The sequence below is a fragment of the Eupeodes corollae genome, chromosome 1 (genome assembly GCF_945859685.1).
Source record: "Eupeodes corollae chromosome 1, idEupCoro1.1, whole genome shotgun sequence".
NCBI lineage: Eukaryota > Metazoa > Arthropoda > Insecta > Diptera > Syrphidae > Eupeodes > Eupeodes corollae.
In genome coordinates this window covers 78,709,275-78,736,042 of record NC_079147.1, presented here as the reverse complement: position 1 = coordinate 78,736,042, position 26,768 = coordinate 78,709,275, and the positions used below count along the sequence as shown (strand labels likewise).

General features: G+C 33.6%; 1 protein-coding gene across 3 annotated transcripts in view; it reads right to left on the bottom strand.

The window, feature by feature from the left end:
- Nucleotides 1-26,768, bottom strand: part of LOC129938403 (fibroblast growth factor receptor homolog 1-like) — a 121,476-nt gene that overhangs the window by 60,260 nt on the left and 34,448 nt on the right. For all 3 annotated transcript variants that reach the window (XM_056045939.1, XM_056045940.1, XM_056045941.1), the window contains exon 2: nucleotides 1,114-1,660. In XM_056045939.1, the coding sequence (XP_055901914.1) occupies nucleotides 1,114-1,369 (256 nt within the window). In that variant the 5' untranslated portion in view covers nucleotides 1,370-1,660. The remainder of the gene's footprint in view (nucleotides 1-1,113; nucleotides 1,661-26,768) is intronic.

Below are 26,768 nucleotides of genomic sequence, written 5' to 3'. Positions count from 1 at the left end.
GGTTTTATTGCTCGAATCAGATGACATATGTAAGGGACTTGAAGGTTAAGCAAGTTTCTAGCATCTAATTGGCCAGCTGCCAAAAATTGCCTTCCAAGGTAACTTTATTGGAAAGGTGACTGGAAAGTTTTTTTCAAAAAAATCTGACAGCTGACAACTTTGTTACTGTGTTTTTTTTTATTTTCTAAATAATTAAATTCAATGTTTTAACTTTATTGGAAAGGTGACTGGAAAGTTTTTTCAAGAAAAATCTGACAGCTGACAACTTTGTTACTGTCTTATTTGTTTATTTTCTAAATAATTAAATTTAATGTTTTTTTGTGAAAGGGTTCCTTGTCTAATTGGAAAAGGAATAAGTAATATTTCTTACAATGCAAAGTAAAAGTCGTGATGGACTTGTAATATCAATGAGAAGTGTTTAATAGATAACAATGGTTTTTAGCACGTTCGACTGAAAGTAGGAACTGGTTATCTTGGTCAAAATCTCAACATTTACGTTCAAAGGTTGCAATTGATTGCAAATGAAGTCCCTTATGTTGTTTGAACCTACCTATTGTGTGTAGCCTTCTATTTAGACAACAGTTTGTTTTTTGACATTTGACAACTACACTATTACTTAAAATGGAAATTCATTGAACTCACTGCAAAAATCATGACCATTTTTTAATCACACTTCGCAAAACTCGGGAAGAACCTTTTCGATGACGATAGTTAAAATGGCTAAAGAATTTGAATTATTGAAGTGACGAATCGAAACCATTTGCGTCGCTAAAAAACAACTGAGAATTGCTCCTGTACATAAAAGTAGTAATCTTCAATTTTTGTAAGTTAGCATTTTGCATAAAGACTTAGGCCTTGAAGTTAGCGGATTTCAAAAATAAACTCCTTTCGTGTATACAGCCTTATAGAATCGGACAACAATTTTGTAAATAAATCCTCTAGAAACTTATTTCCCTAAAATTCTTTTAAATTAAAATGGTAACTCTAACACTCTTGATGAAACATTTTCCCATATATTTACAAAAACGATATGAAAGAAATTTAAAAATTCACGAAAGAATTTTATTTTTTTTTAAATAACACAAAATAAAAAAATAAATATCATTAACTTACCTAAAATAAATTCCATTGTTTCCAAATCACTGGCAACTGCTGATGATTGCGAGTTTATTCTTCGTGAAGTCACATAATTTATTTGAAATATTGAAATTACTAAAATCACAACTAAACTATTCGTAAGCAGATCTGATGGAAAAACTGTTGATGTTGATTTTTTCAATATTTTCATTTTGGAACGTTTTTGTGAGCTATTCGAAAATAAACAATTACATACATTCGAATGAGTAATAGTGCAGGAATTTGAATGCATAGTGTCTTAAAGAAAAATATTAGGTCTGGTACCTATGTGAATATTTTGTGGATTTTAAAATGATTGCACGAAACCACCACAGTACCGATTATTTTGATAAATAAAAATTGATAAATTGTAAGAAAAATTGTATTTTTAGGATTTAATTTTAAATGTTATTTGTTTAGTTTTTAATTTGTTGTTTTTTCTTGGAAATTGAACATTATTCAGTTTGGTTTTAGTTGCGTGGTTTATAAAATACTGATGTTATTGTTGTTCTTGAGGAATTTTAGTCGATCCATTAAAATAGTGCTGGAAGAAATAAAAAGAAAAATATACATAAATTAAAATTTTCAATGTTAGTTATTTAGTTTATTTGTAAAGTTTAAATGTACATTGGAAAATAAATTTGTAATAATTAATTATAATCAAAGCAGTAAACAAATCACCCTTTTTTTTATTTCCAAAAACATAATTTGATGCTTCGAAATGGCTTTTGAGATTTTGTAGCCGTGCTGGCGAACAATTCAGAGGTGTTTTGTTCTTAGAGTTTTATAAGGATAAGCTTACTTTGTACATTTCGATGAATTATCACAGATCATAATCTTTAACTATTTTACGAGGTATCGTTAAAATTAATGACATAATTTCATGTTTTCCGAAAATTAAATACTAACTTGGTTTCACCGTAGATATGGTTACAAATTTAATTCTTTGTGGAATGAGAAAATTTATCCCGAATGTGTTAAAATTTATCAAACCCAAAAAAAATGCATGTTTTGATTCGTAAATAGGTGTTTAAAATCACAGATGTTAGTTTTCCTTGTTATGAAGTCAATTTCGCTGAGGAAAACCGAAATAACCTCAAACAAGCGAGGAAGATCCTTAACGTTCATATTCGACGAACCAAATTTTTACATAACTCAAAACCACGACATAAAATACTTCAATGTCGCAAAAGTAATAACAATTTCTGGTCATTTGTAAGAAACGTATTTAACACTATGTCATCCTCAGTTACAACGTTCGTTCACAATGACACTCCATAATGGAAGCCCAATTGATAAAGCCAAGCATATTGGCACAGTTTTTTATTATTTCGACGCTACCACAGATTGCCTTGAGTCCTCCTGTACTTGAGAGCATAATTTTATGGGACAAATCTTTTTTCGCACTCGTGAAATTGCAAGAGTAGTGACCTTGACGTACATAAATGTTCTTTAGCTGACTGCAAAAGCTTTTTTATCTTTCCTATTTTAAAGGTCTCTTTCCGAGTGGATGGAAAACTGAATTTGACTTGCCTGTTTCTTGAATAGCCTAACATCTTTCCCTTCCAACTATAGGTACGTCCTTTCTTACCAAAGTAATGAAAACGCCTATCATTTATCAGCTTATGCAATGTCTTAAAGGAGGAAAGCAACAAGTCCACCGATGATTTGATGGTTTATCTAGCCGATCAACTTAACAAATTTGTACAAAGTTTTGGATGAAGTAAGATTATTGAGCTTGATATTTTAAAGAATTTATTTTTGGCATCCAGCCCTTTTATCGAAAATGCTTACATTTGGTTTAAAAAAAATCCTTCGTTGGATTAAAAATACAAGTGATATTGGATGGTTTGGAAAATCACAAAATAAATGCCTTTGTGCTCCAAGGCTCTATTTTGTCTTTGACAATCTTTTTTATTTGTATTAAAGATCTGTTTCTTCTAATTTAAATAATTGTTTCGCTGACTATAATACTCATAGGTTTTCCTATTACATAGTTTTTAGACACACTTTTCTCTTCTTCGGACTTAAAAAAAATTGGGTGGCGCAACAGTCCGTTGAGATCTAGGGTCTAGTGACTAACAACTATCAACCATTCCTATGTGCGTGTTTTGTTTTCAGGGATTGATAGGACCTACAGTTTTAAGCCGAATCCGAACGGCTAATTAGAGAAATCAGTTTTCATGGCAAGCATTACTCTTGGAGAATGTGTCAATTCCTCGCAATAGGTAGTGCCCATGAAGGCAGGGATCTAACCCTGCGTCATCGGACGTGGATCTCATTAAAATCAGGCCTCAAGAATATTGTACAATGGGAGGATAAAAAACCACTTTGAAAAAACAATGCTGTCTTGTATCTTTAAGGGAAGATATTTACTTCTTTGCCATTATCCATGGATGGCAATTAAATCAATGAGTCTCGATGCTCTCGGTATGTGCATCACCAACCACCTTTTTGTAAAACGACCAAATACGCGATGTAGCCTAAAATGACACGAGATGTTAGGGTTTCCTATGGCGGTGTAAGAAGTTCCTTCCCTTTTTGTAAAATGATCAAGATGTTTGAGTTTCCTAAGAAAATGCAAAAAATTAATCACCTTAAAAATTTCAAAGGCAATATTCACAATTCTAGGAAAGCTCATCAGTATATTCCCTCAAGCATAATTTCGGGCACACTGTCAAGTACTGATATTCGTTCTTTTGCGTGAATGTGGGATTCCTAAACACACTCTGCCTTTCCCAGTCATTTCAAAATTATGGAAATCAAAACCAATATATCTACACCGACACCTCCTTTCAAACCTTCTCTAACTTTCCTAATTCTCACACAGTGTTTTTGCTTAATAAGGGCAGTAGTACCCGTGGCTGGCATGATGGTTAGTGCGTTGGACTGTCATGCGATAGGTCTTGGGTTCGATCCCTGCTTATGCCACTTAAAGTTTTTTTCACGGATACTGCCTCTTGCGAGGAATTGACGAATTCTCCAAGACTAATTCTTGTCATGAAAAGTGCTTTCTCAAATTTGCCGTTCGGATTCAACTTACAACTGTAGGCCCCCTCCATCCCTTACAACAGTACTCATACAGGAATGGTTGAGAGTTGTCGGTCACTAGGCCCTAGTTCTCAAACGGACTGTTGCGCCACCCAATTTTATTTTAATTTAAGGGCAGTAATGTTCCTTTAAGTCTAGGTCTCACGAATTTGATCGCCTATTAAAAGCGTCTGTTTAAACCCTATGTTAGGGCTGTAGGGGCCATGAAAGTTCGAATTTTTTTTACGAATGCAAAACTTTATATATAGTTCCTATTCCTATGTGTCGCAAGTGAATAGGTGGTTTCACGACTCATTTTTCAGGGGTTTTAAAATATTCTCTACAATTAATATTTCTTAGAATTTAAATTTTCCATCGGCATTGTATTAGTTGCTAACGTGTTTTCTAAGAAAACCTGATTTTTTTTTCTCCGAACTATTTTTATTGGAATAAATTTAAGGGTTATATAATGTTTCAGCAATTTTGTATTCTACGTTTTTGTGACTAGTGAGGTATTTTCAAATCCAATATCCAAGGTATTGTTATGAGTTCCGAAATATCTACATTCTTGTTGTAACCTTTTAATATGATAGAATCTATTTATCGAAATTTATTGGAAGAGGAATTGTTAGATATCAACTATCGAAAAATCGGAGATTTTTTTCTGTACTCCGAGTTATTTAATTCTAGGAGATTAGATACGAAGAGTAAGTAATTTTAGTGTCAATGGAAGATCAATTGCGGAGATGAAGGTAAGGAACACTTCTGTACATTGTTGAACGATGACCAGAATACAATTGGAAACGCTAATGCAAATCATCAACTGCCGGACATACGTAGATCTACCAGATGCATTAATATTGACCCCCCGACATGCACGGAAATAAGAACAACCTTTTAAAGAACAACAAAGCAGCTGGGCTGGATGGCATACCTGCCGAATTCCTCCAAGTGGACCATGACTTGGCTGTCAGTATCTTGTTGCCACTTGTTAAGTCTGTTTGGGAACACGAAACCTTTCCCAGGGAATGGAAGGACGGGGTATTTAAAAAGTAAATGGCAATCATCATTCTCGAGAGGATAAAATCTAAGATCGATTCTACGCTCAAGAGGCATCAAGCGGGATTTTGCAGTGGTCGATCATGTGTCGACCACATTAACACCTTGCGAATTATTCTTGAACAATCGTCGGAGTACCAATCGCCGCTTTACCTCATGCTCGTCGATTTGGAAAAGGCCTTCGATCGCGTTAGTCGTGTTGTTATCTGAAGATCGCTTTTTGCTAGAGGCATTCCTGATAAAATTGTTGCTATAGTAAAAGAGTCTTACAACAACGCAAAGTGTTTCGTTTTATACAGTGGACAGTTTTTCGACGCATTTCAAGTGCAACAGGGTGATGTATTGTCGCCGATTCCGTTCTTGCTTGCTATTGATGATGTAATAACCGCTACGGTTCGTAAACACGAGAGAATGGGTATCCAATGGCGCCTTAAGGAAACATTAAGCCATTTGGACTTTGCTGACGACATATGCTTGATGGCAAACAGAAATGGAGACCTCAGCCAAATGTGCCAATCTCTTCAGAAAAATGGGTAGGTGGCTGGCTTAAGGATTAATGCCAGTAAGACTAAGTTAATGCACCCTAGTCGAAACCAACATCAACAGGTTTTTGTGGAACAAGTGGCAGTAGAAGAGGTCACCTAGTTCAACTATCTGGGAAGCTATTTGGCACTCGATGGTGGACCGGACCTGGATGCCACCAATAGAATAAATAATGCATTCTTTCTAAAGTGTGGAACTCCAGGAAATATCGCTCCGTACCAAGTTAAAGTTGTTTCAGTTAAACGTAAAATCCTTGCTGCTATATGCCTGCAAAACGTGGAAGTGCTCTGCTGGCATCTCGAGAAGGTTTCAAATATTTCTCAACCGCTAACACTAACAATGAACTGTGGGCAAACAAAAGTGGATGTTGACATCGAGCAGGGAAAGTGGTGCTGGATTGGCCATACATTGAGGAAGCCCGACGACAACATAGCAAAGCAGTGCTTTCAATGGTATCCTCAAGGTAGAAGGCGGCCTGGAAGACCTAGAGGTCCCAAAACTTGGATACGTGGTCCCAGCTGAGGTATCGAGCTAGGAATAGAGAGAGATAGAAGGAACTGGTTGCCGCCCTATGCTCCAGGAGGAGTAAAAGTGCTCCTACTAGCAGCCGAAAACGAGGAAGAAGAAGAAATTTGAAAAACTATTATTTAAAGGTTTTTTTTCAGGAACTGGCTAACAAGGCAATCCAGTAATAGTGAGGGTTTAGAAACAACAAATTTTTATAAAGTTTTACTGGGTTCTTAAATTTGTTATTGGCACTGAACTACGAGATATTTCAATAAAAAGTGATTAAGAATGCGATGCATCTCTAGCGTTAATGAAACATTTGAACAAGGTTTGCGAAACACTTTTATTACCGAATTAAAAAAAACATTGATAGATATTAGAACTATTCTCCCACTGACTACAAATGAATCCTATGAATTTCATGTGAAATTCTATTTTACTAGAGGGGCTTGTCACCAACAAGATCGAAGTGCTCGCTTAGTCACTGTCTAAAAATATAAACCATCCGATAATCACAAATGTATATTTTATTAATTGTTTACATTTTGTGGTAGCACTTTACATACAAGTTCTCGCCACATGAATCAATCGTCAAAGTGTAGTAAGGTAATTTCTTTTACACGACAGAACAGTAGTTTTTCTTTATTGCGGTTGACCACAATCGTCCTTCGCCTTCCTCCACAAATCGACATGAAAGTCCATCGTTGCGTATTAACACATCATTTGTCATTTTTAATTTAATACTCAATAAATTCCCAACCACTGGACCTGCCCTGGACCACTCAACAAGAAAGAGAATTAAAAAATGGAATTTATTACCATAACGAATGACTCGACGAAAGACGCGACGGAATGAAGACGACGACTACGAAGAAGATAAAGATATGGAGATATAAAAACAAGACTGATGTTATGGTTGCGCGGTCGTGACATTGAACTCGCCAGAGATTTCTGATCTCCAATGGAGCCTCGTCGCGATCACGATCATGGTTACTTAACAAGCCATTCCCATCTTCATTCATGATCCACCTCCGAATTCCGAAACCACGGATCCACTTTTATTCAAATTCCACTGACAATATTGACAATTACGCGATCTACAAAACTGATTTATGCATGAAATAAATATGTCCTTTTCTCACAAATTTTAACGTGGGTTCTCGCGATCCTTGCTTTGATGCTTTTTGGGGAAGGCAAAACTGGCTTAAATAAATCTCGAACGACCGACCGACGAGAATAAATCAATTTCTGCTGCCAATAAAAACCGATTGTTGTCAAGAATCGGTGCAGTGGCACGACACGATGCGATCGACGACTACGAGTTCGAAAACAGGGATAGCCAATGGCGACGCGAAGGTGACAGAGACTCTGGCTGCTTGGCGGCGGCTGCTGGCTGATGCCTTCTGAGGTAGTTGACTTGACTCGATTTATATCGCATCAGAACAGAATGGGAATCCTCCATTGTTGTACTTGTTTAATTTTATGGTTTACGGAATGACATTAGATCTGCATAACAATGGAACGAGCGACGACGACGGATTGAAGGTGTCGGACGAGATGTCAGAATTTGGTCGCCAAGGTGTTTTGTGTGTTGTTTTATGGTATTCTTCTTCCCGTCTTCACTACTCACATTCTTTATGTCATTTTCGCTATCTTCAAACCACCAGGTGTTCGACGTATAAATTCAAGACCAAAATCAACATCTTCTATTCTTGGCAGGAGCTGATGCAGCAGCAGCATTATTCTCAATTGTCATATTATGGGGTGGACACACTAGGAAAGTCACGTTTCGTTGTTTTGTTCTCTTTGGCATTAGCATTTCGATAAATCTTTTAAGGTATGTGCATATTTTATAAAGAACAACAACAAAAACTAAGACCGGACTACTGTCAAGAGATTCATTGATAAAAGTGTGTGCCTTTTATTTTTTTGAAATCTCAAGATGTCTCAGCTCACACCTCATCAAGGTCGTGCTGTTTTGTGTCTTGTGTTATGCCGATGAAGAAGAGACGCATCACGTTATTTTTCCCACTTTGAAATGGAATGTTGTCGCTTCCTTTAATAGAAAAATCATCAAATACTCTAAAGGCAGTGTGTGGAGAAGTGCGAGTTTCTGAAGAATACATCAGGTGATCCTCCAGGGACGTAGTCGACTCGTAGGTATATAAAGAAGAAGAAGCTTAAATTCTTTGAATGGAATTTATGTGAGTGTTTTTTGTATACAAAGTTCTGTAGAGGTACTTCTGTTGTCAAGAAGGCAAGGCATACCTTTCCTTTCTACAGAAGCATTTTATAAAATATTTCAAATGGACTTCGACAGATGGTGAAGATATTGGAATTTAAATGAAAACAGAAAAATAACACTCACATCTGCTCATTGGAAGTGCAAGTGCCGCAAAGCCATTAAGCACGCACTTGATTATTTTGCTGTGGAAGTGTTTTAGAGCTATAGCTGATGTTGTTTATGCAGAATCCATTGATGAAGATTGTTATGAATGTTATAGGCACATGTTCTTCTAGCAAAGCCAACAACTGAATTAAAAGGAGTGATTTTTATTCACTTATAACGCTTAAATGCACGCTATCAACAGCTAAATTTGCAGTTTGCACATTATAAGTTTTGAACTATCTTCATAGTTTGGTATGGTTATATTATCAGGTCGAGGAAGACAACACAGAGTGCAAATCGAAGAATTCTGCGTTTTATATCAACGGTTTTTTAAATTGGGGAGACCAAACTTGGCGAGCGTATTCAAGAAGAGGTCTAACGCATGTGGTGTGTACCGATGAGGTGACAAGGGTTCTAGAAATCTTGGCTCCAAACAATCCTTATTAATAATTCGATCAAAATGGTTTTGAACACTTTGCTGAGTATAGAAGGTAACTCCTAGGACACAATTCAAACAGGCAGATTTATATTTAACAACATTGGACTCAAAGAAATTTTGTTTGCAGCAAGTCGAAATAAATCAAGATCTTTTTAAGTTAAGACAGAATCAAAGGGAACGCCCTCTATTCTTTTCATGTAATCAACGTAGAAAGGAGCATTTAAATTATTTATATCAAACGCCATTGACTGTTAAGATAAAAAGTAAGGGACCAAGAAGTGTCCCTTGAGGAATTCCCGAGATAATAAAAATTGTATTTGAGATTGAAAACCTGAAGAAAACTTTGGGTTATTAGATAAAGGGATAAGATAAGGGCTTTAAGATTAAGATAACTAATTTACTGTCTGATTTTTTAAGGCTTAACAAAGCTCTGTGGACTTTATTTCTTTCTCTAATTTGCTTAGAATTGTAGAAACAAATTATTGTGTAAATCTGCCTTTTGAAGAAAACAAATCTTCAATAGAAAACGTTTTATTCACGGGTACTGCCTCTTGCGAGGAATTGACAAATTCTCCAGGAGCGATTCTTGTCATGAAAAAGTGCTTCCTCAAATTAGCCGTTCCATCCCTGCAATTGCTCGCATACAGGAATGGTTGAAAGCTGTAAGTTACTAGGCTGTTCCGCTACCTAATTTATTTTTTAATAGAAAGAGGGCGATCTATAGATAATGCTTTTGAAGATTTTAAAAGATTTTGAATGTTAACCAACAGAAATGTGAATGTAATTTAAGTTAATGGATTTGATTTGTTATTGGGTGAACCTATCTTGTTTTACTTGTTTCTTATTTTTCAGATACGGTTCTGGATCCATAATTAAAAGTGAATATAATTTGATGGCTTAAATCTTCTCGTTAGAATAACACTGAACGAAGAGACGTCAAAATGTGTAACGTGATAATTAAGTATTCACTACATAGAACGCGTTGGTCCAAATATGCAAGTACTCGACAATCCATTTCTTTAGTTTCATTGGTTTTTCTTCAGATGCAGACTATTTATAAAAGAACATTTTTCAACCAGAATTTGTACAACTGAAGCTGCTCTAAGGCCCCAAAAACGAGGCGAATGGTCATGCTCCTTCTTCAAATGAATCGATTGGGGCTTGAGAATCTACAATCTTTGCGCGGAAACCTTCCCAAGAAATGTTTAGCTGTTGAAGTTGGAGAATGGGTGTTTGTAAATTGAGTCTCAAACTCTTGGGTACAGCAGCTAAATTTGTTTCTCTGCGTAACGTGCAGAAACGATGGGATCCATAAGTTTTGTTCACTAACATATAAGTTTAAGAAATTGATCATTTCTGCTTTGTTGTTGCCAAAAATTTCGTTTTAAGAAATGCACAATCTGGTCAACACAGAAATCATGTTGAAAATAAGCTTTTAATATTTTCAACTCTTATTTAATCTTCTCAATAATCTGCAGTACTGCTTTCATGGCAATAGGGTACTCGTGATCTCATGGTTTATATCAACGAACAGTAGAACAATCTTTACATCGTTTTGAAGAAAGTAGGATTATTGCACTTGATATTTTAAAGGCATTTGATAGAGTTCGGCATCAAGCTCACTTATCGTAAATGCGTGCTTTTGCTTTTGATGAATCTCTTCTCTGTTGGATTAGAAATCACCTTTGAGACCGTTCAATTCAAGTAATACTGGTTCGGCTCACATCCTTGCCCTTCGAATGTGGACTACCAAACGGCAGCGTATCATTAAATTTTTATGTTGACAGCAATCAAAAACTGTGTAGAATTTAATGCTTTAAAAGCCTAATGCTGTCTACTGTCGAAAAAAAAGTAAACCTTCTTAGTGTCACTATCCATGGGTGATGTTTTCATCGAGAAGACTTAATAGCTTTCAGTTCTAACCATTTTATGTGGAATGACGATATAAATACTACTGAGAGCTTACATTTTCTCTAACGATGCAAGATGCTAATTACCCCTTTTAACCCAGCTATTACGTACAAGGCTTTTATTGGTCCGAAACTCGAGTATAGTTCTAAAATTTGGATAGGTGCTACAATAACGTATTTTTTAACAGAATTGAAAAAGAGCTCTAAAATTTATAGGCGAAAATTCTCTTTCCGAAACATTTGCAACTCTTGAACAACTGCGCAAGGTATTATGTCTATAACTATTAATTGATATTTTTGTAAACAATGCTAGTTACATTTCTTATCTTAAACAATTCAAAAGTAATACCCTTTCCTCTAATAATACTCATCAGTGTACTCTCTTTTGGCGTTCTAACTGCCGTTGCCAAAATAGTATCAAAAGTCATACTTGAACGCATCAGAGAACACCTTGAGGCCACACTCGATGCCGAACAAGCAGGATTCCACGCTGGATCCTCCTATATTGATCATATTAGCACCCTGCGGATCATTATTGAACAGTGCATTGAATATCGATCACCACTACACCTGCTGTTCATCGACTTCGAGAAGGCCTTAAAAAGCTTTAACAGGTGGGATATCTGGTTAACTTTGCTGAGGAGAGGCGTCCCAGAAAAACTAATTGCTATTATTAAAGCAACATATGATTGATCCAAGTGTCACGTTCTGCACGATGGTAGGTTTCCAGATGATTTTGAAATCCGAAGCGGAGTCAGACAGGGTTATATTCTGTACTGCGCTTAACTCTGTCAGGTAGCGGAGGGATCCAATGGACTGTGACATCCTATTTAAAGCAGTTTGATTACGCGGACGTTGTTTTCTTACTCTCTCATAGGATCATGGATCTCCATCAAATGAAAAAAAGTGTGGAGAGAGAAGCAGAAGTTGTGGGGCTGAAAATTAATTGCGACAAAAAAAATGATCAGCCTCGGAACCTGACCATCTTCTCAAATAAATATTTTCTCGTAACCGGTGGAAAAAGTGAAGAGCTTGGAAGTATCGAGCAAAAGCGGCGTTTGTTATGCTGTCAAATATTTGGAGAAATAACTCTATCAGCTTAAGAACAAAGCTATGACTGTTTCGCACAAATGTCGAATCTGTGCTTCTTCATGGGTGCAACACTTGGAAGGTTACTTCAGCCATAACAAGAAAGCTGCAAACATTCGTGAATGGATGTCTTTATAATATCCTAAGGATTTTCTGGCCAAACCGCATATCAAATGAGGTCCTTCATAGAAGGACAGGTTAGGAAACTATAGAATCTATAATACGAAGACGGAAGTTGCAATGGATTGGACATACGCTTCTAAAAGGTAACGACTGAATTGCCTGACAGCGTCACTAGGCAAGAGGTGGAGGGAGTTGAAACTAATCTCCGGAAACCGTACACGATGGCGCGTAGGCGTAGTAGAGGCCCTATGCTCCTTAAGGGGTTGCCAACGGACTTAACAGGTCTGAGGATCTACGTAAGTAAGTGTACCCTTAAACCCGATTTGGGACGTACTGTTAAGTCCAGGGATTCTTGTTTAAGCCGCACTACACGAATGTGGAATGCTTTAACAGGCTCAATATTTCCCACTTACTCGTACTTCAATCTGCAGACATTCAAAACCAATGTGTATCCATATTTTGGTATCTAAACGCGACTAATTTAAGTATGCTACTGACTTCCTGCCAAGGCTTCGAGCGGAAAACAGCGATCAGTTTCAAAATAAAGGCTCTATAGTTGATTATTTTTCCATACATACTGATAAACATCCTACGATGTTTGATAGAAGTCAGTTTTTAAGTTTACTTTGAACTTTGCTTTTAAAAATACATATAGTCTTTGATTTCAAAGCAGGTACCTACTCTCAAATTTGTCCACAACTACATTCTAATGAATTAAACAACCAAACCAAAAACATCAATGGAATACTGAATCGTTTACGCACTTTAACTATTTTACTCAGTTTCCTTTCTTTATGTCGTCTTTAGCTCATGTGCTGAGTAACGTACACTTTAAATTACTTTTTAACATCATCCTACTTACTCACTTTTGAACTGTGCGATACTGAAATAATTAATGATGCCAATATATTATATTTGGATATTGTGTTGTGACTTTCACTTTTATTCTTCATCTCTTTAAGTTTCTCAAATAGATTTAACTTAAAAATAACCCTCCCTCTCAAAAAACGAAAAAAAACCTACACAAGCTTTTCAAGTAATTTCAAACAAAAACAAAAAAGAATAAAAGACAAATCCAAACGGATTTACAACTAATTAACGTCAATGCGATTTAAAAAGAAAATGATTTATCGATTCCGCACAAATGTCATTATATTCAATTAACTTCAACATTTTTACGATATCAAAACAAAAATAAAACAACAAGAATTTTATAAAAATAAAAACAAACAAAAATTGTGTCTTTTTGTCCATGGGTCATGTTTATTTTAAAATTGACCATCTTAAAAATTGTTATCTCATTTCTATCCAACTATATGTATTTTTATTTGTTTTTGAGGAACAAAGTTAATGGATAAAATTAAGATATAAAATAAAATGAATTAAAATAAAATATAAAAATATTATCTTGAAAGAGAATCATTTTTATATCTTTTTAAGGAGGAGGAAGGTAGGAAGAAATTGTAATATTTTATTCTACAAAAACCACCCACGGAACTTCTGTCACATGCCACCGACCGATGCAGATATTTCTTCCACTGCACCACCGACGCGGTACGAACGTAGTGTCGTTGTCGGTGGGACGCGACTGGTGCTTCATTATAAATTGTTATCGTTATTGTTATTTTGTGAACGATAAATAGAGGGCATTGTGTTTTAAAGTTGTTGTTTCTTATTTTGAATTTGTTGCATGCTCAAAAAATTAAACAAAAAACCACAAAAACCGCAGTAAATTGCCGCCACAACAATACCACAAGAAACGCGGCGAAACTGCGAGTGTCTCTATGGACTGTGTCATATGGACTGGACGTGGAGACAAATCGGTATATCAATTAAATAAACTGCCTTGGCACGAGAGCATTTTTTACTTTAAGTATTTCACTGCATTTCAGGATTTGAATCGTACCAATAAAAAAATACCCATAACATATATGGTCAGTGGTCAATTTGGTCATGGTCATTATTAACAGTGGTAGGAAGTGATTTTTATTAAATTAAATTGGTTGAATTTGTTTAAATTTATCCTTATTTTATTTTTAACGAAATGAAAGCAATTTTTGGTGATTGACTGATTTTAACTTATCTCTGTAATTTCTTTGAATTTCATATAAAAAAAATCGTCTTTAGATTTCAAATTTGAGAGAAGATAATTTGGATATTTTCTTAGCATTTTACTTCTTGTTAAATCAAATTACAATTACAATTACAATTTTGAACTTGTTGATTACGCTTACAAATTTGTTTCCGGATTGTTTGTTTCACAAAGAACAAACTTAATTCCAAAGTATTTGTAAAAAAGCGAAACAGTAAGGGAAATTGTATTTAATATTCACAAATACAAATAAAATGTGTTTAAGCATTTATTTTGCAAAGTTGTAAACAACAAATGTTTTCACAAATTTATAAGTCTTCTTAGTGATAACATCAAAAACCAAAATGAAGAAACAGAACAAACTTTTTATCGTCGGTTTGATACGTGATAAAAAAATTAAAATAATAAACTTAAACAAATTATTATATATTATATGGATTGAATTGCACTCTCAAATGGTTGAGGCAAGGAAATTTAATTTTTAGAATACCAATCGCATTTTCTATTATTCTTCGAGTTGATTTTTGAGCTCTTTTATAGCGACCGATTGCTGAATATGAGGTTCTCGTGACCGGTGTCATCAGCCAATCTTTTAACGGATATCCCATATCCCAAAGAATGTTTCAACAATGGCTAAATAAACCCGATGGACAGTTGTGCAAACCGTGGATTTAGATGTTCCTGTGATGCTGTCCACCATTTCCAAGCCAATGTAAGGCTGTTAAAAATTTCTGTTTCGGTGTCAGTGAAAAATTTTGTTCAGAATCATTTGCAAATAGTTTTAGTTCCTCTGCTTTAGCACGTTGTAGCCGAAATTTTTGGTTGAAAACAAGTATATATTCGTCTTCGTCTATTTAACACAAAATCTTCACTTACATATGTATATTACTATCGGTGCTACTATGCTTTCGATAAGGACATTATTAGGTTTGAAATGCAATTTCTTTCGAAAATTAGAAATTTTTATTCAGTTAACATACGATCTTTCTATTTGTAATTTTCAGTAACCGAACAAATTTGTAAAATTTCTGATTTCGTGAAACACAAAATTACAAAAAAAAGGCATTTCAACAAATTTGTACAAATTATCTTTTGGTGAAAAGAAATTAATTAAATTTCTACAAATTTTCCTTTGTAAACAACAAGTACAATTTTGTAATACGAACATTTTGGAAACATAGGAAATTGAATTTTCCACAAATTTGTTAAAAAAATGCGTGTAATTAACAAATTGTAAGTTGGCGAAATAGGCCACTGTCTGCCAAAATTTGCCCTCAATTGATGGCCAAATAAATTTGTATATAATTCTTAGTGGTGTGTGTATAAAACTAAAATAACATAAACATACATAAAAGATGCAAAAACCCTGAAAGTGAGAAATTTTGCCAAACAAATTTGAAATTTTTTTTTCCTAGGAAAATAAAACAGAATTTAATATAAAGAATTTTCTGGATTTTTTTCTTCTGAGTCTATGTCCGCAAGGCTTTTATTACTGAAATATATGCTAGTAGAGAAATGCTAAAAAATTATTGTTTTGCGTCAACCTATTGCAAATATTTTGACCAAAATGGAGGAACAAAACTAAAAAATTGGAGAGAGCAAAATTTTTGTTCCTGGATTTAACGAAAAAGGATGCATTTAAAAACATAACACACAAACTAACTCACAAAATGCATGTGTCAGAATCTCTTCTCACTTTAATTACCGAGATTTAAAGTTTTTGTGTTAAAATAATGCATACGAAACATTGATTGTGTTTCTCAATTAGGCATTTTAGTTTAACAAAAATAACACTGTTGTTGTTTTAGGGACATTTTATTCTTGAAACTCATGTTTAAATCCCAGTTTAAGGGCATGCAAAGGAAATTCACCTTAAAAAGTAGGCTTCTGCAATTTGTTAAGATCTTAAAAGTTTTTGTATTAAAGAAAGCCTAACACTCTTTATGTGCATACAAAAAATAAGATGGAATTGAAGACACGTTTCAGGAATTTAAAGTCAACTTTAGTTTGTGCTAAGAAATTAATAAACCTGTTTTCTCAGGATAAAATAATTAATCGACAGCAAAACGATTAGGATGTAAATAAATTAAATTCCTACGAAAATAAAAAAATTCTCTCCCATGACACCTCCCCCCCCTTGAATTGGCTGGAAGACGGGGGTTCTTTCTTCAACAACACTCATGGACGGGATCACGACTTAATGCCAAAATGCCTGTAAAGTAAAAAAAGGAGCAATGGGAACCAAATCTCTCCATGGCTTGGAGAAGTGATTTCGGATACCAACTTGTCAAAAGAAATAATTCTAGTTTACAAAGGTACTGCAAAATCAGTTTCACTATAACATCAAATTGTGAATTTGAAAGAGAGAAAAATTGAATCCTTTAACCATCTTAGGATTCTAGTTCTTAATAATTTAAAAGTTTTAATTATTTATGTTTATCCCACTAATTCTAAAAATCTTAGAGCTTGAACTCGCATGTGAGTTCGATCGAGCAGAATCGGACTCGGACTCAGTTTCAAATACAAAAAAAAAAACAAGTTCACTCTCTACAGTTCTGACTCAGTGAAATGAGAACGATCTCAAAGCTCTTTGTATGCACTTGCACTAGTTAAAACAGTAGTTTCTGTGCGGCTAGTCGACTCAAGAAGAAAAAATGTCTCCTGAAAGCGAAAATGAAAGTGTAATTATAAACAATATTGCTGACCATCTTAGGGAATTATAGCAAAAGAACTGAAACTTAAGTTTCGTTTCTCGTTTGTTTAAATGGTGTCATTAACCAAGGCGTTATGCCACACCCTCCCAATAATATTGCTGAAGTATTATTATTCATATGATTAAATACGAACTTATTTTTCAAAATACGGGACTTGTGAACTGATCCTGGCATCAATACTTGTACATTTTTTTTCCACTCTGCACGTAGCCTGTACATTTATTGAGTAGTATCCCTTGCGGTTGACGTACTCCTCGCGGTAATAGAGTGGTTTCCTAATACGGACATGTGTACAATCCAGAGCACCAATGGCGTAAGAAAACTCATACTTACTGCTCCAAAACCTTGGCGCTTATTCTATTTCTTCAGAAGTGTGTGGAAATATGATCCAATCAGTGACACGGTTTGCAATTTTTGTTGCGACTTGCTATACCACCCTAGATATCGTTGATTAATTGACATCAATGTCTTTACCAACACCGCTTTGAAATCCAGGATCTCCTATATAACGCAGAAACATCCTCATTTTTTCTTGATGAGTCAAAGCACCACCGCGTGTTTCCAGGGTTGGGTCCAAAAACGCATGTGTCAAAACCTTCATCAATCGGACATCTTCTATTTTATAAACACGTTTTGTATCAAAATTATTCAGAAACTCGTCCATTTTGATAGTTGTTTATCACATGAGTAAGAGAAAACCCATCCTCAACAATTTGTGAGATTTATCTTTTTGCATATCAAAACTAGAACTTTCTCACGTAGAGCTTTCGTCGAGAGATAGATTTCATTTTTTTAAATCGTAAATTGAATACATAATATGCTCAAATATTTTTCTCGTATTTTCAGTTTTATAAGGCCGAATCGAACTTGATCTACTTCAAAAAAAAAGCAATTTAATTACAAACGTGTAAAAATTGGAATGCAAGCCAACATTAAGACGATGCCCACCGTTTAAAACAGTGACATGCTTGATAGTTTTAATCAATTCAAGAAATTTAAATTTGTTCCCCAAAATGTAAACAAAGGCTCAAATAGTTATAATTTAACTATTGTTTCCTATTTGTTTATCCTTTGCTATGATCTGAACACTTCTAAGCTTTGACAGCTCAAGCAAAATCACAATAAAAACAAAGCAAACAGACTTAAATGTTAGGAACAGACCTATTAATTTGAAATTTCTTAGAAACTCAGAAGTGATGTATGGATTTAGCAAATTACTAAAAGTTGAAGTTTCCGTATTGTGATTTAAGCTTTAATATAATATAAGAAAATAGGTAAGTGCTATGATTGAAGCACCAGTTTAAAGATGGGAAAAGATAAATTCGAACAAATTTTCCAGGAGACGAAATAACCTTAAAGTCTTTTTGATTTTTTACCTAAAGATGATTTAAAGAACACTCATTTGAATAACATGCAAAAGACATTTTGTTCCTATCTGTTACTTCCAGCCGGATATAACGTTTTACAAATGTTTAATTTATTTCTTTAAAATAACTAACTAACACATGCACTTATGAGGAGCCTCTGATCTTAGTTTGCTATAAGGTAACTACTTTCTGAAAATTCTGAAGTGTAAAGAACTGATTTTTATTCTCTTCTATATATTTCACGACTTTTCGAATGCCTTCCATTTTTTGTGATTTATAGGGATTTTTAAAAAATAGCATTTCGGTTGGCATTTTTGGGACAACGTTGTTTTACTGGAAAAAAACAAATATTTCGCTTAAGTCCATCTATATAGTCAAGAGTCCTTCAAGTATCCTTTATGGTCTGCACAATACATACCGTTTTCTATAATAGATTTACAAGTTTTCTTGTAAAAGATTGGCCATTAAATTTTAAAGTCCAGCATATCGACGGATTTTTGAAGTGCAGTATATCGTCGGATGTTATGTTTGTCACTTTCAAGCCTCTTTTTTTTAGAGTTACATATCATTTTATCATATTGTGTTGGCGTGTAAACTCGGTCGAAAACTTAAAACTTTACTTTTGGTGCGCACAACTTACCTATCTGAAAGTAAAATCAAAATTACGAAACTTTAACAGTCAAAACCTACATACGTATGTAAGTTTAACAATTTTTTTTCTTGCTTAGGGATTACACTTATAAAATCAATTAATATCTTAATAGTGAAAACAGTTTCTGTGGCATTCTGTGGCCTATCACATGCGTCTACCTTGCAGAGGACATTTGCATCAAAAAGTTTCTTTTTGGAAATTGTGTCTTTTATTAATTTCATTTCAATTTAATTTCAAATGAAACTTATAAGAAAATTGCTTAAACATTTTTCCTAATCATTTAAATTTTTTTGTCAATAATTTTAAAATTGACAAGTAATGATGGATCTTTAACATTGATGTGATGTCGACTTAATACCGGGGTTTTGACAGCCGCTTTCAGCTTGCATATTTTTCTTGATGACAAAAGTATGATTAATGTAAATGAGGAAATTCTGAAAACTACTGAACAGTGAACTATTACATCCTATTTTGAAAATCGTACTCGTATTTAAAGAAACCTATTCCCCCTATTTCAGCCGGAAATATTCTTTTACTTGATATAAAATAGATCACTTTTATTCTAACACAAAATGTGAATGTCTCTTCTTTGATTTCTTCCACTTCTAATAATTTGTTTATTTAATCGTTTACGCTAAAAAAGTCCAAAGTATCCGCTTAATATCAAAGGGAATTTCTACTCTATCACATTTTCTTCTTCTTTTTTAGAAAATATCAACAAATATCAAAAACATTGCGTTTTCAAGGAACAAAGTCAGCATAATTAATATTTTCACTAATAATAACTACAGTTTTTTCTTTAATGAACATTTCAATTTAACTGCTGACACGCTTCTAATTAAACAAAAGGCATGAAATAAAATTAAAATAATAAAAGTTTAATATAGATCAATTAGGTTATGGTTATTATAGTACCTAATGTGTATTTTTAATGTCATAATAATTGAATGTAAGTGTTATATATAATGTACTAGAAGAATATTGTTAAGAAATGTCTGCTTCCGGCTAATTAAGAAAAACAAAATAAGAAGAAAAGACATTAAACATTATACTCTTCAAGGGTAAGTGGATGGCAGACAAACGCATTTATTGTGCGAGTTTAATTCAATTTGTCTCTTGAACTTTTGTTTTTAAGGGCCACTGATGTATGTTATACTATTATCTTACGATGATCTTTTAGGGTTGAGCATCATTTAAACAAATCATATGTCCATAATATTTAATAGTTTTGGCTTTTGAGGTTCAAAGTGAAGTGTTTGCATACATTTTTCTTAAGTTTTGATTTTTCACATAAAATATTTCAAGTAGAAATTTAATGACAAATGACAACTTGTGGAAGAAAAAGGTTTGGTGTAAATCGTATCAGTTAGCCAAGAATCTGTTTTCTACAATTTTAAATTGCAAATTGATAATAGAAAGAAGGAATTTGACAAACCAAACAAGACATGCATCATTATCATGCATGTCAAATCAATGGATAGCAACCCTACTGTCAAATCAGTTGTCAACGAGTCAAACAATATCATGTCAACGATGTACATAGTTTTCAATCTGAATTGAATTAAAAATGTGTACCTATTGTAAGAACTTGGCGAATTGGGAATCCAATATTTATAACTACTGTTCAATTCCTGTGATTCCTAATGCACCATACCAATTTTGAAGTTTGGTAAAAGCTCAAAAACACCAAGCAACTACAACTCCAATAAGTTCTCTTAGCAAAAACGTTGAGCAAATTATTACAGTAGAAATGTTTCTCCAACGACAAGTTATAAAATTTACATTTTGAATAATTTGGTTCCAGGGCTCATAGTTCATCGAATAAAAAACTTAAATACAGAAAAATGTACAGGAATGGTATTTCTTGATACCGATTCTTTCATTTATACTTATGATGCTTTATTAAAAACAATTTTTTGACAGTCTAATGACTAACGTGTTTAATCAAAACAATTAAATCATTTTTGTTTAAATGGAAATTTAAGTGTTCAATACATTATAATTGGTACTTCTATAGTTATTCAATTTCGGCAGGTGTGCCTCAAGGAACTGTGCTAGGTCCAATAGGTTTATACTATTTCCACTTGTGATTTCCTATATTTAACCAACTTAATGGCACATGTATATTCTATCAAGTTCAGTGTTTTTTGAAAATTGCAATCTGCACTTAAAGCCATACAAGATAACTTTTACCATTGCTTCAAGACAACAGATAGTCATTTCCAATGTAGAAGAATAGTCTGTTATAGAGTTTACTATTGAAGGCAGGTCTATTTTAAAATTGAATAAAACAAGTAGTATATGAGATATCAATAAGGTTGTATCTTTATTTGAGAGCCCCACCAATGACTTTTTGTTTTAAATATTACATCGTTAAAAAAGCTGCCACGGAAAGATGCAGTTTTGGATGACTTTGGCGCATAAATCACAATGAATTTGACTGATGGCATCGATTATCTTGTCTTTAAGGTCTGCCGTGGTTTGTGGCTTATTGTCATAGAAATGCGACTTAAGAAAGCCTACCAGAAAAAGTCTAAAGGTGTCAAATCACACGATCATGGTGGCCAATTGACGTCGCCTTGGTGGAGTGAGAGATACATGCCATGAAACTGCTTGCGCATAATATCAATTGTGTCTTGAGTTTTGTGGCACGTTGCGCCATCTTGTTAGTACCATATGCCTTCTGTGCCCATATCATGTTATTCAAGCCACAAGAATTTGGTGATCATGGACCGATGACGGTTACAAACCAAAATCTAGACTAAACAGTAACTATATTTAAATTTGTTAGAATCTCTTGTGGATTGGTATCATCGCTAATCTGGCAGTTTTTCGTATTCAAACATCCAATTTTCCTAAAAAGGGCTTCACCGCTAAAGATAATTTTTGACCAAAATTGTGGTCAACTTCTGACTGCTCCAAGATCGAATTAGTTTTATCATTTGCATTTTGCACATGAAGCTCGCCGATTAACATTCCATTGACTGATTAAAAGAAAATATTTTGACAGAAAGTAAAAGAACCATTATGAAAAGATTCGAATGATATTTAAATGCCAAAAACAATGGATTTTATGTTTAATTTTGATAAAACCTTATTCTATGATATGCAAGAAGATATTGTAATAATTTAAATAGTAAATACTAAACCTATTTATCCCCTTCAAAATCTGATGTTAAAACTTAGTTAATGTGAAGGTATTCATTCTCACCGACCCTTGACATGTTTATATTTAAACACGGTGTAAGCATTAGTAAAATAGGAAAGGATTTAAGAGCATATACCGGTGCACACTGGTCTTAAAGTTCTGAACATCAAAATCGGAGGGAAAAACACAGTTGTCTAAAGCAATCCACATTCTCGATTTGCGATTTAAAAAACAATCTCTATACTTGATAGTACGCCCGAAATTGAGCTCAATGATTAACTGATGAGCATTCCTGGAAGTTCGAGTATTACGGTTGAATCGTTTAAGGAGTTGAATGCAACTGACTAATTCGACAGAACATTGTTTGTAAAAATTTTGATAAAACAACGAAAGGCATGAAACATTGTGGCGGTGTTCTAGCGATGTAAATGTTTCAATTATTATAGTTCTATTGCTTATCCTTTTTAAAGATCTTTTTTTTATTCTATCCAAGAGATTTAAGCTTGTTTTAGGAGCATCTGCCCAGATATGGGAATTATATTCAAGCTTTGGACGGATGAAGGCTTTATAAATTACTTGCACCGTCGGAAAAATCCTAAGCACTTTAGCAGCATTTTTGGCAATATCAAATATATGATCTTTCCATAAAAGGTGATCTGTGATACACATACCGACTACCAAGTGCTGAAAGTTGATTAGTTTCGTGGATGCAAGTGGCATCGTGGGTGTACTTCGCTTTTTTAATATTTCAAAGAGTTAACATAGGTTCAATCTTTTAGAAGTTCGATTGCTGTTTTTCGTTATTTCAAACTCAATTTCATTAAAATCCTTTAAATTTTCCAAAATACTAACCACATGCAATCTCAATCTCATTTTCAATCTTCTTGAATCTTAAGCAAGATGCTTAGAATCTCATTTGTTGTTAACAGGTTTTATGTAAGTCTGGTAAAAGACTAAAATTTGTTTCTCACCCCCAGTTTATAGCGGGCATTTGTTTGCGTTATTATGAATATATTTTCTCATACACTCCATGGGGACGGACGTAGGCGAATTATTCTACAACCCCTAAGGTATACACAAAATAATCTATATTTAATCATATACAAAAGATATAATATAGTATCTTACTAATAGTTTTCAAATCTCGAAATGCAATTTAATTTCAATATTTTTACGATCAAAATATAGGTAGGTAGAGTTGTATGTATATTTTTTCATTTTCGAAAAAAATATAAATACCTATTCAATGACTATTAATTTACTGCATTTCTATTTTCTTATTTTGCGATTTGTTTACGTTTGAAAAACGTTCTTCTGGCACGCTGTTTTAAGCGGATACATACGTTTCTGATATTTTAAATTCTGAAACAAAAATATATATATTTTTAAAGGTACATATACAAGTATACCTTACCCATAAATATATAAATCGCCTTCGTTTTAAAGCTTCAGACGAATCAGAAAACAAATTAATAAAACTTATACTCTCTCTCTAGTCGTCATCGTCAGACTTGAACGCGAAGTGGATGAGCGAGAGTGTGTTTTGTTCTAGATATTACAATGAGGTGCAAAAATAAAACACAAAATAAAAACCTAAAATCTTAAAAGCATATCAAGGCAAAACTTTCGATTGAAAAGAATTGTATTTAGTTCTCGAGTGAAGATGGTAAAAGGTGCGTAAACGGCCGAGTGTAACACTATTGAACTTTTTAGTTTAGCTGGTCATGCTTTTGTGTTTTCTCAATTAAAAAAAATGAAAATATTTTTTAAAGAAAAAAATTGACTTAAAATTGTCATCGTTTAATGTCTACTCAAAAGATCTTAAAGAGTATCACCTTCGAAAAATTTGTGTTCAATATGAATGATAACTTTTGTCTACAGCCTCTGCACATCATTAACGTTAAAGTCGGCATTTTGCCATATGTTTAAGTGATCCGAAATTTGTAAAAAACTCAATATTGACATGGATTTTAAAATTACATAATCAAAATAAGATTTTAGAATACCTCCAGGATGTTAATAAAGATTTGTATTTTATAGCTAGAAGATAGCAGAAGAAATTGTCACTATGGCCTTTTTATTTTATAAGGAGATCATTACTTCAAATAACTCTTATATGAAAATTTGTGCGTCTTAAGTAGGATATTATGGAAATTTTACCTTTAGTAAGGCTAATTTACTAAAGCCCAAAGCATAGACATGGATATATTCATAACCAGCAAGTGGCTCTGCCGAAGAGAGCTTAACAATTATACTCTTTTCGTTCTTATCAAGGTTTCTTATTGGTTCCGATGAATTTAATAGGATATTTGTATTATAAATTGGAAACTGATCAAGAGAACATGCTTTAAAAATTAGCAACATATTTAGAAGAAAACGTGATTTGTTTCATTTCTATATTAACGGAGTTTTACAAATATGAACAAAATATCTTTGAATTTAGCCAAAAAAGGACTTATATCCGAAACTGGTCCCACAGACTCAATGAACTTAAGACGTTAATATCAACACAAATATGAATTTGTCTGTCTTTTTGTGTTAAGACTAAATTGACATACATAGTTAGCAGTTGTTACAGACTCAAAGTGTGGTTGTTAAACGCAAAACACAAATATAGGTCTTTAAACCAAATCAAAATCTAAAATGCAATTTGTTGAATTAAGAAGTCAACGCCAAATATATTATAGAGAAGAACTTTGAACTTTTGGATGTAATACACTTGTTCCAACGTTCTTTCTTATTTTTATTAATTGGTGGAAAGTCTTCAATTCGTTGTTCCTTTCTAATTCTTTCTTCCATATCTGTTCAAAATGGTGTCCACATAGCTGCCTCTTAAGTTTATTTAATTGTCGTAAGTCACATAACGGTTTTTGTAAAACGAAAAATATTTGTGAAATCATCACAAATTACAATTCCTGAAATTGAGAGTTGTTGGTGTTAATAAATATTTCAAATGGAAATTTTTTTCACTAATCCTTTTTAAACTTCAAAAAAGTCATAAGGTTTCGGACTATTAATGAAAATTTTGTAGCGTACCAATTCTTTGTTTCTTGCGAAGAATTGACAAATTAAAATTCTCAAAGAATAATTCTTGTCATGAAAAGTGCTTTTTCAAACAAGCCTTTCGAATTCGGCTTAAAACTATAGGTCCCCTCCATTGCTGAGAACATTACTCGCAGAAATTAATGGCAGAAAGATGCAAGTCATTACCATGACACTAAAAAATCGTTCACCTGGAATATTTAAGATCGCTTAAATTTTAAAATGCAATCATTAAATTCTCCCGAATATGATTTCACTTCGAATTTAGAATTGACTGTTCGAAAAGTAGATTTCTTCAAAAAAATAGCTCTTATTAAATTTTCCCATCTCTGTTAAGGAAAAAGAGAGTGACATCTGAACCTTATCGGTTTTCTTAAGAATAAAAAGAACAACATGAATGGGGTTTTGAAATTTCTTATGAAATGTACAGCCACTTGGTGCCGTGCTACGACTTTTAGTCCCCTCTTTTTAATCGATTTGTTTATATGCAGAGCGTAACAATGCATTGCCTCTTGCAGGAGGAATAGGAAAAGGCGAAATTGCGATGAACTGTTCGGAGAGATCATTTCAATCCGTTGGACTATTCTTACCTAAAACCTATGAACGAAATTAAATGTTCAGGTTTATTCACTATTTAATTATAAATAATTTTCAGATTTCAAAAACTGTATTGGTCTTAGTGGCTAGAGGTCTTAACCACCGCATTGCACTTAAAAGTACAATTCTTTGAAACTATACTCAAGGTTGAACTTGCAGGATTTTCTGCAAAGCATTTTAATGCTAAAAGTTGATTGATTTGAAAAAAGAGCTAACATTAATAAATGTTTGTTGATAACAAACACTTGAATCGGGAAACTGAAACTTAAACATTGTTTTCGTATTCTTCACCTGCAAAAATTAGGTGATATTTTAAGCTATTAAATAATACATAATAAGGCTGATTATTGTCTTCAACGCTTTCCCGATCATCAAGAACTTGTTCATCACAAAGTTGTTTTCAATAATTTTAATAATTTGGCAGCAGAAGTTTCATTTTACATTCAATATTGTTGAACAGTTTCACTTTAAGCTGTGCACTTTAAGCTGTTTAGCACACAATTCTCAAAAAGGTATCAATATTTTGAAGTGACATTTTCCGCATTTTTCTCTATCAAATCAAAATTAAAATTTAATTAAGTTTGTCTAATAATATAATTTTTAGAGTAAAAGAAGGAAAGAGCCGTGTAGGAAATTCAATATTCGTGTTGTACGGCTAAAGAACGAATCTCTGCAATGCGCGATCATGGTTAAAGTGTTTAAGGGAGAGACTACATCTGGCTATTTCAGTAAAAATAAATAAATTACAACAGTCCGCTGAACTAGAGCCTAGTGACTCAACAATTCCTGTGTTCGAGTAATATTTCCAGGAATGGCGGGGACCTGCTGTATTAAAGCCGAATCCGAACGGATAATTTTAGAAAGATTAAAAGAGAAAGATAAATTTCGAACTATTTATAAGAAGAAGAAACAAATTAAAGGAAAGTCGCTACGATTGAATATTTGAAAGGT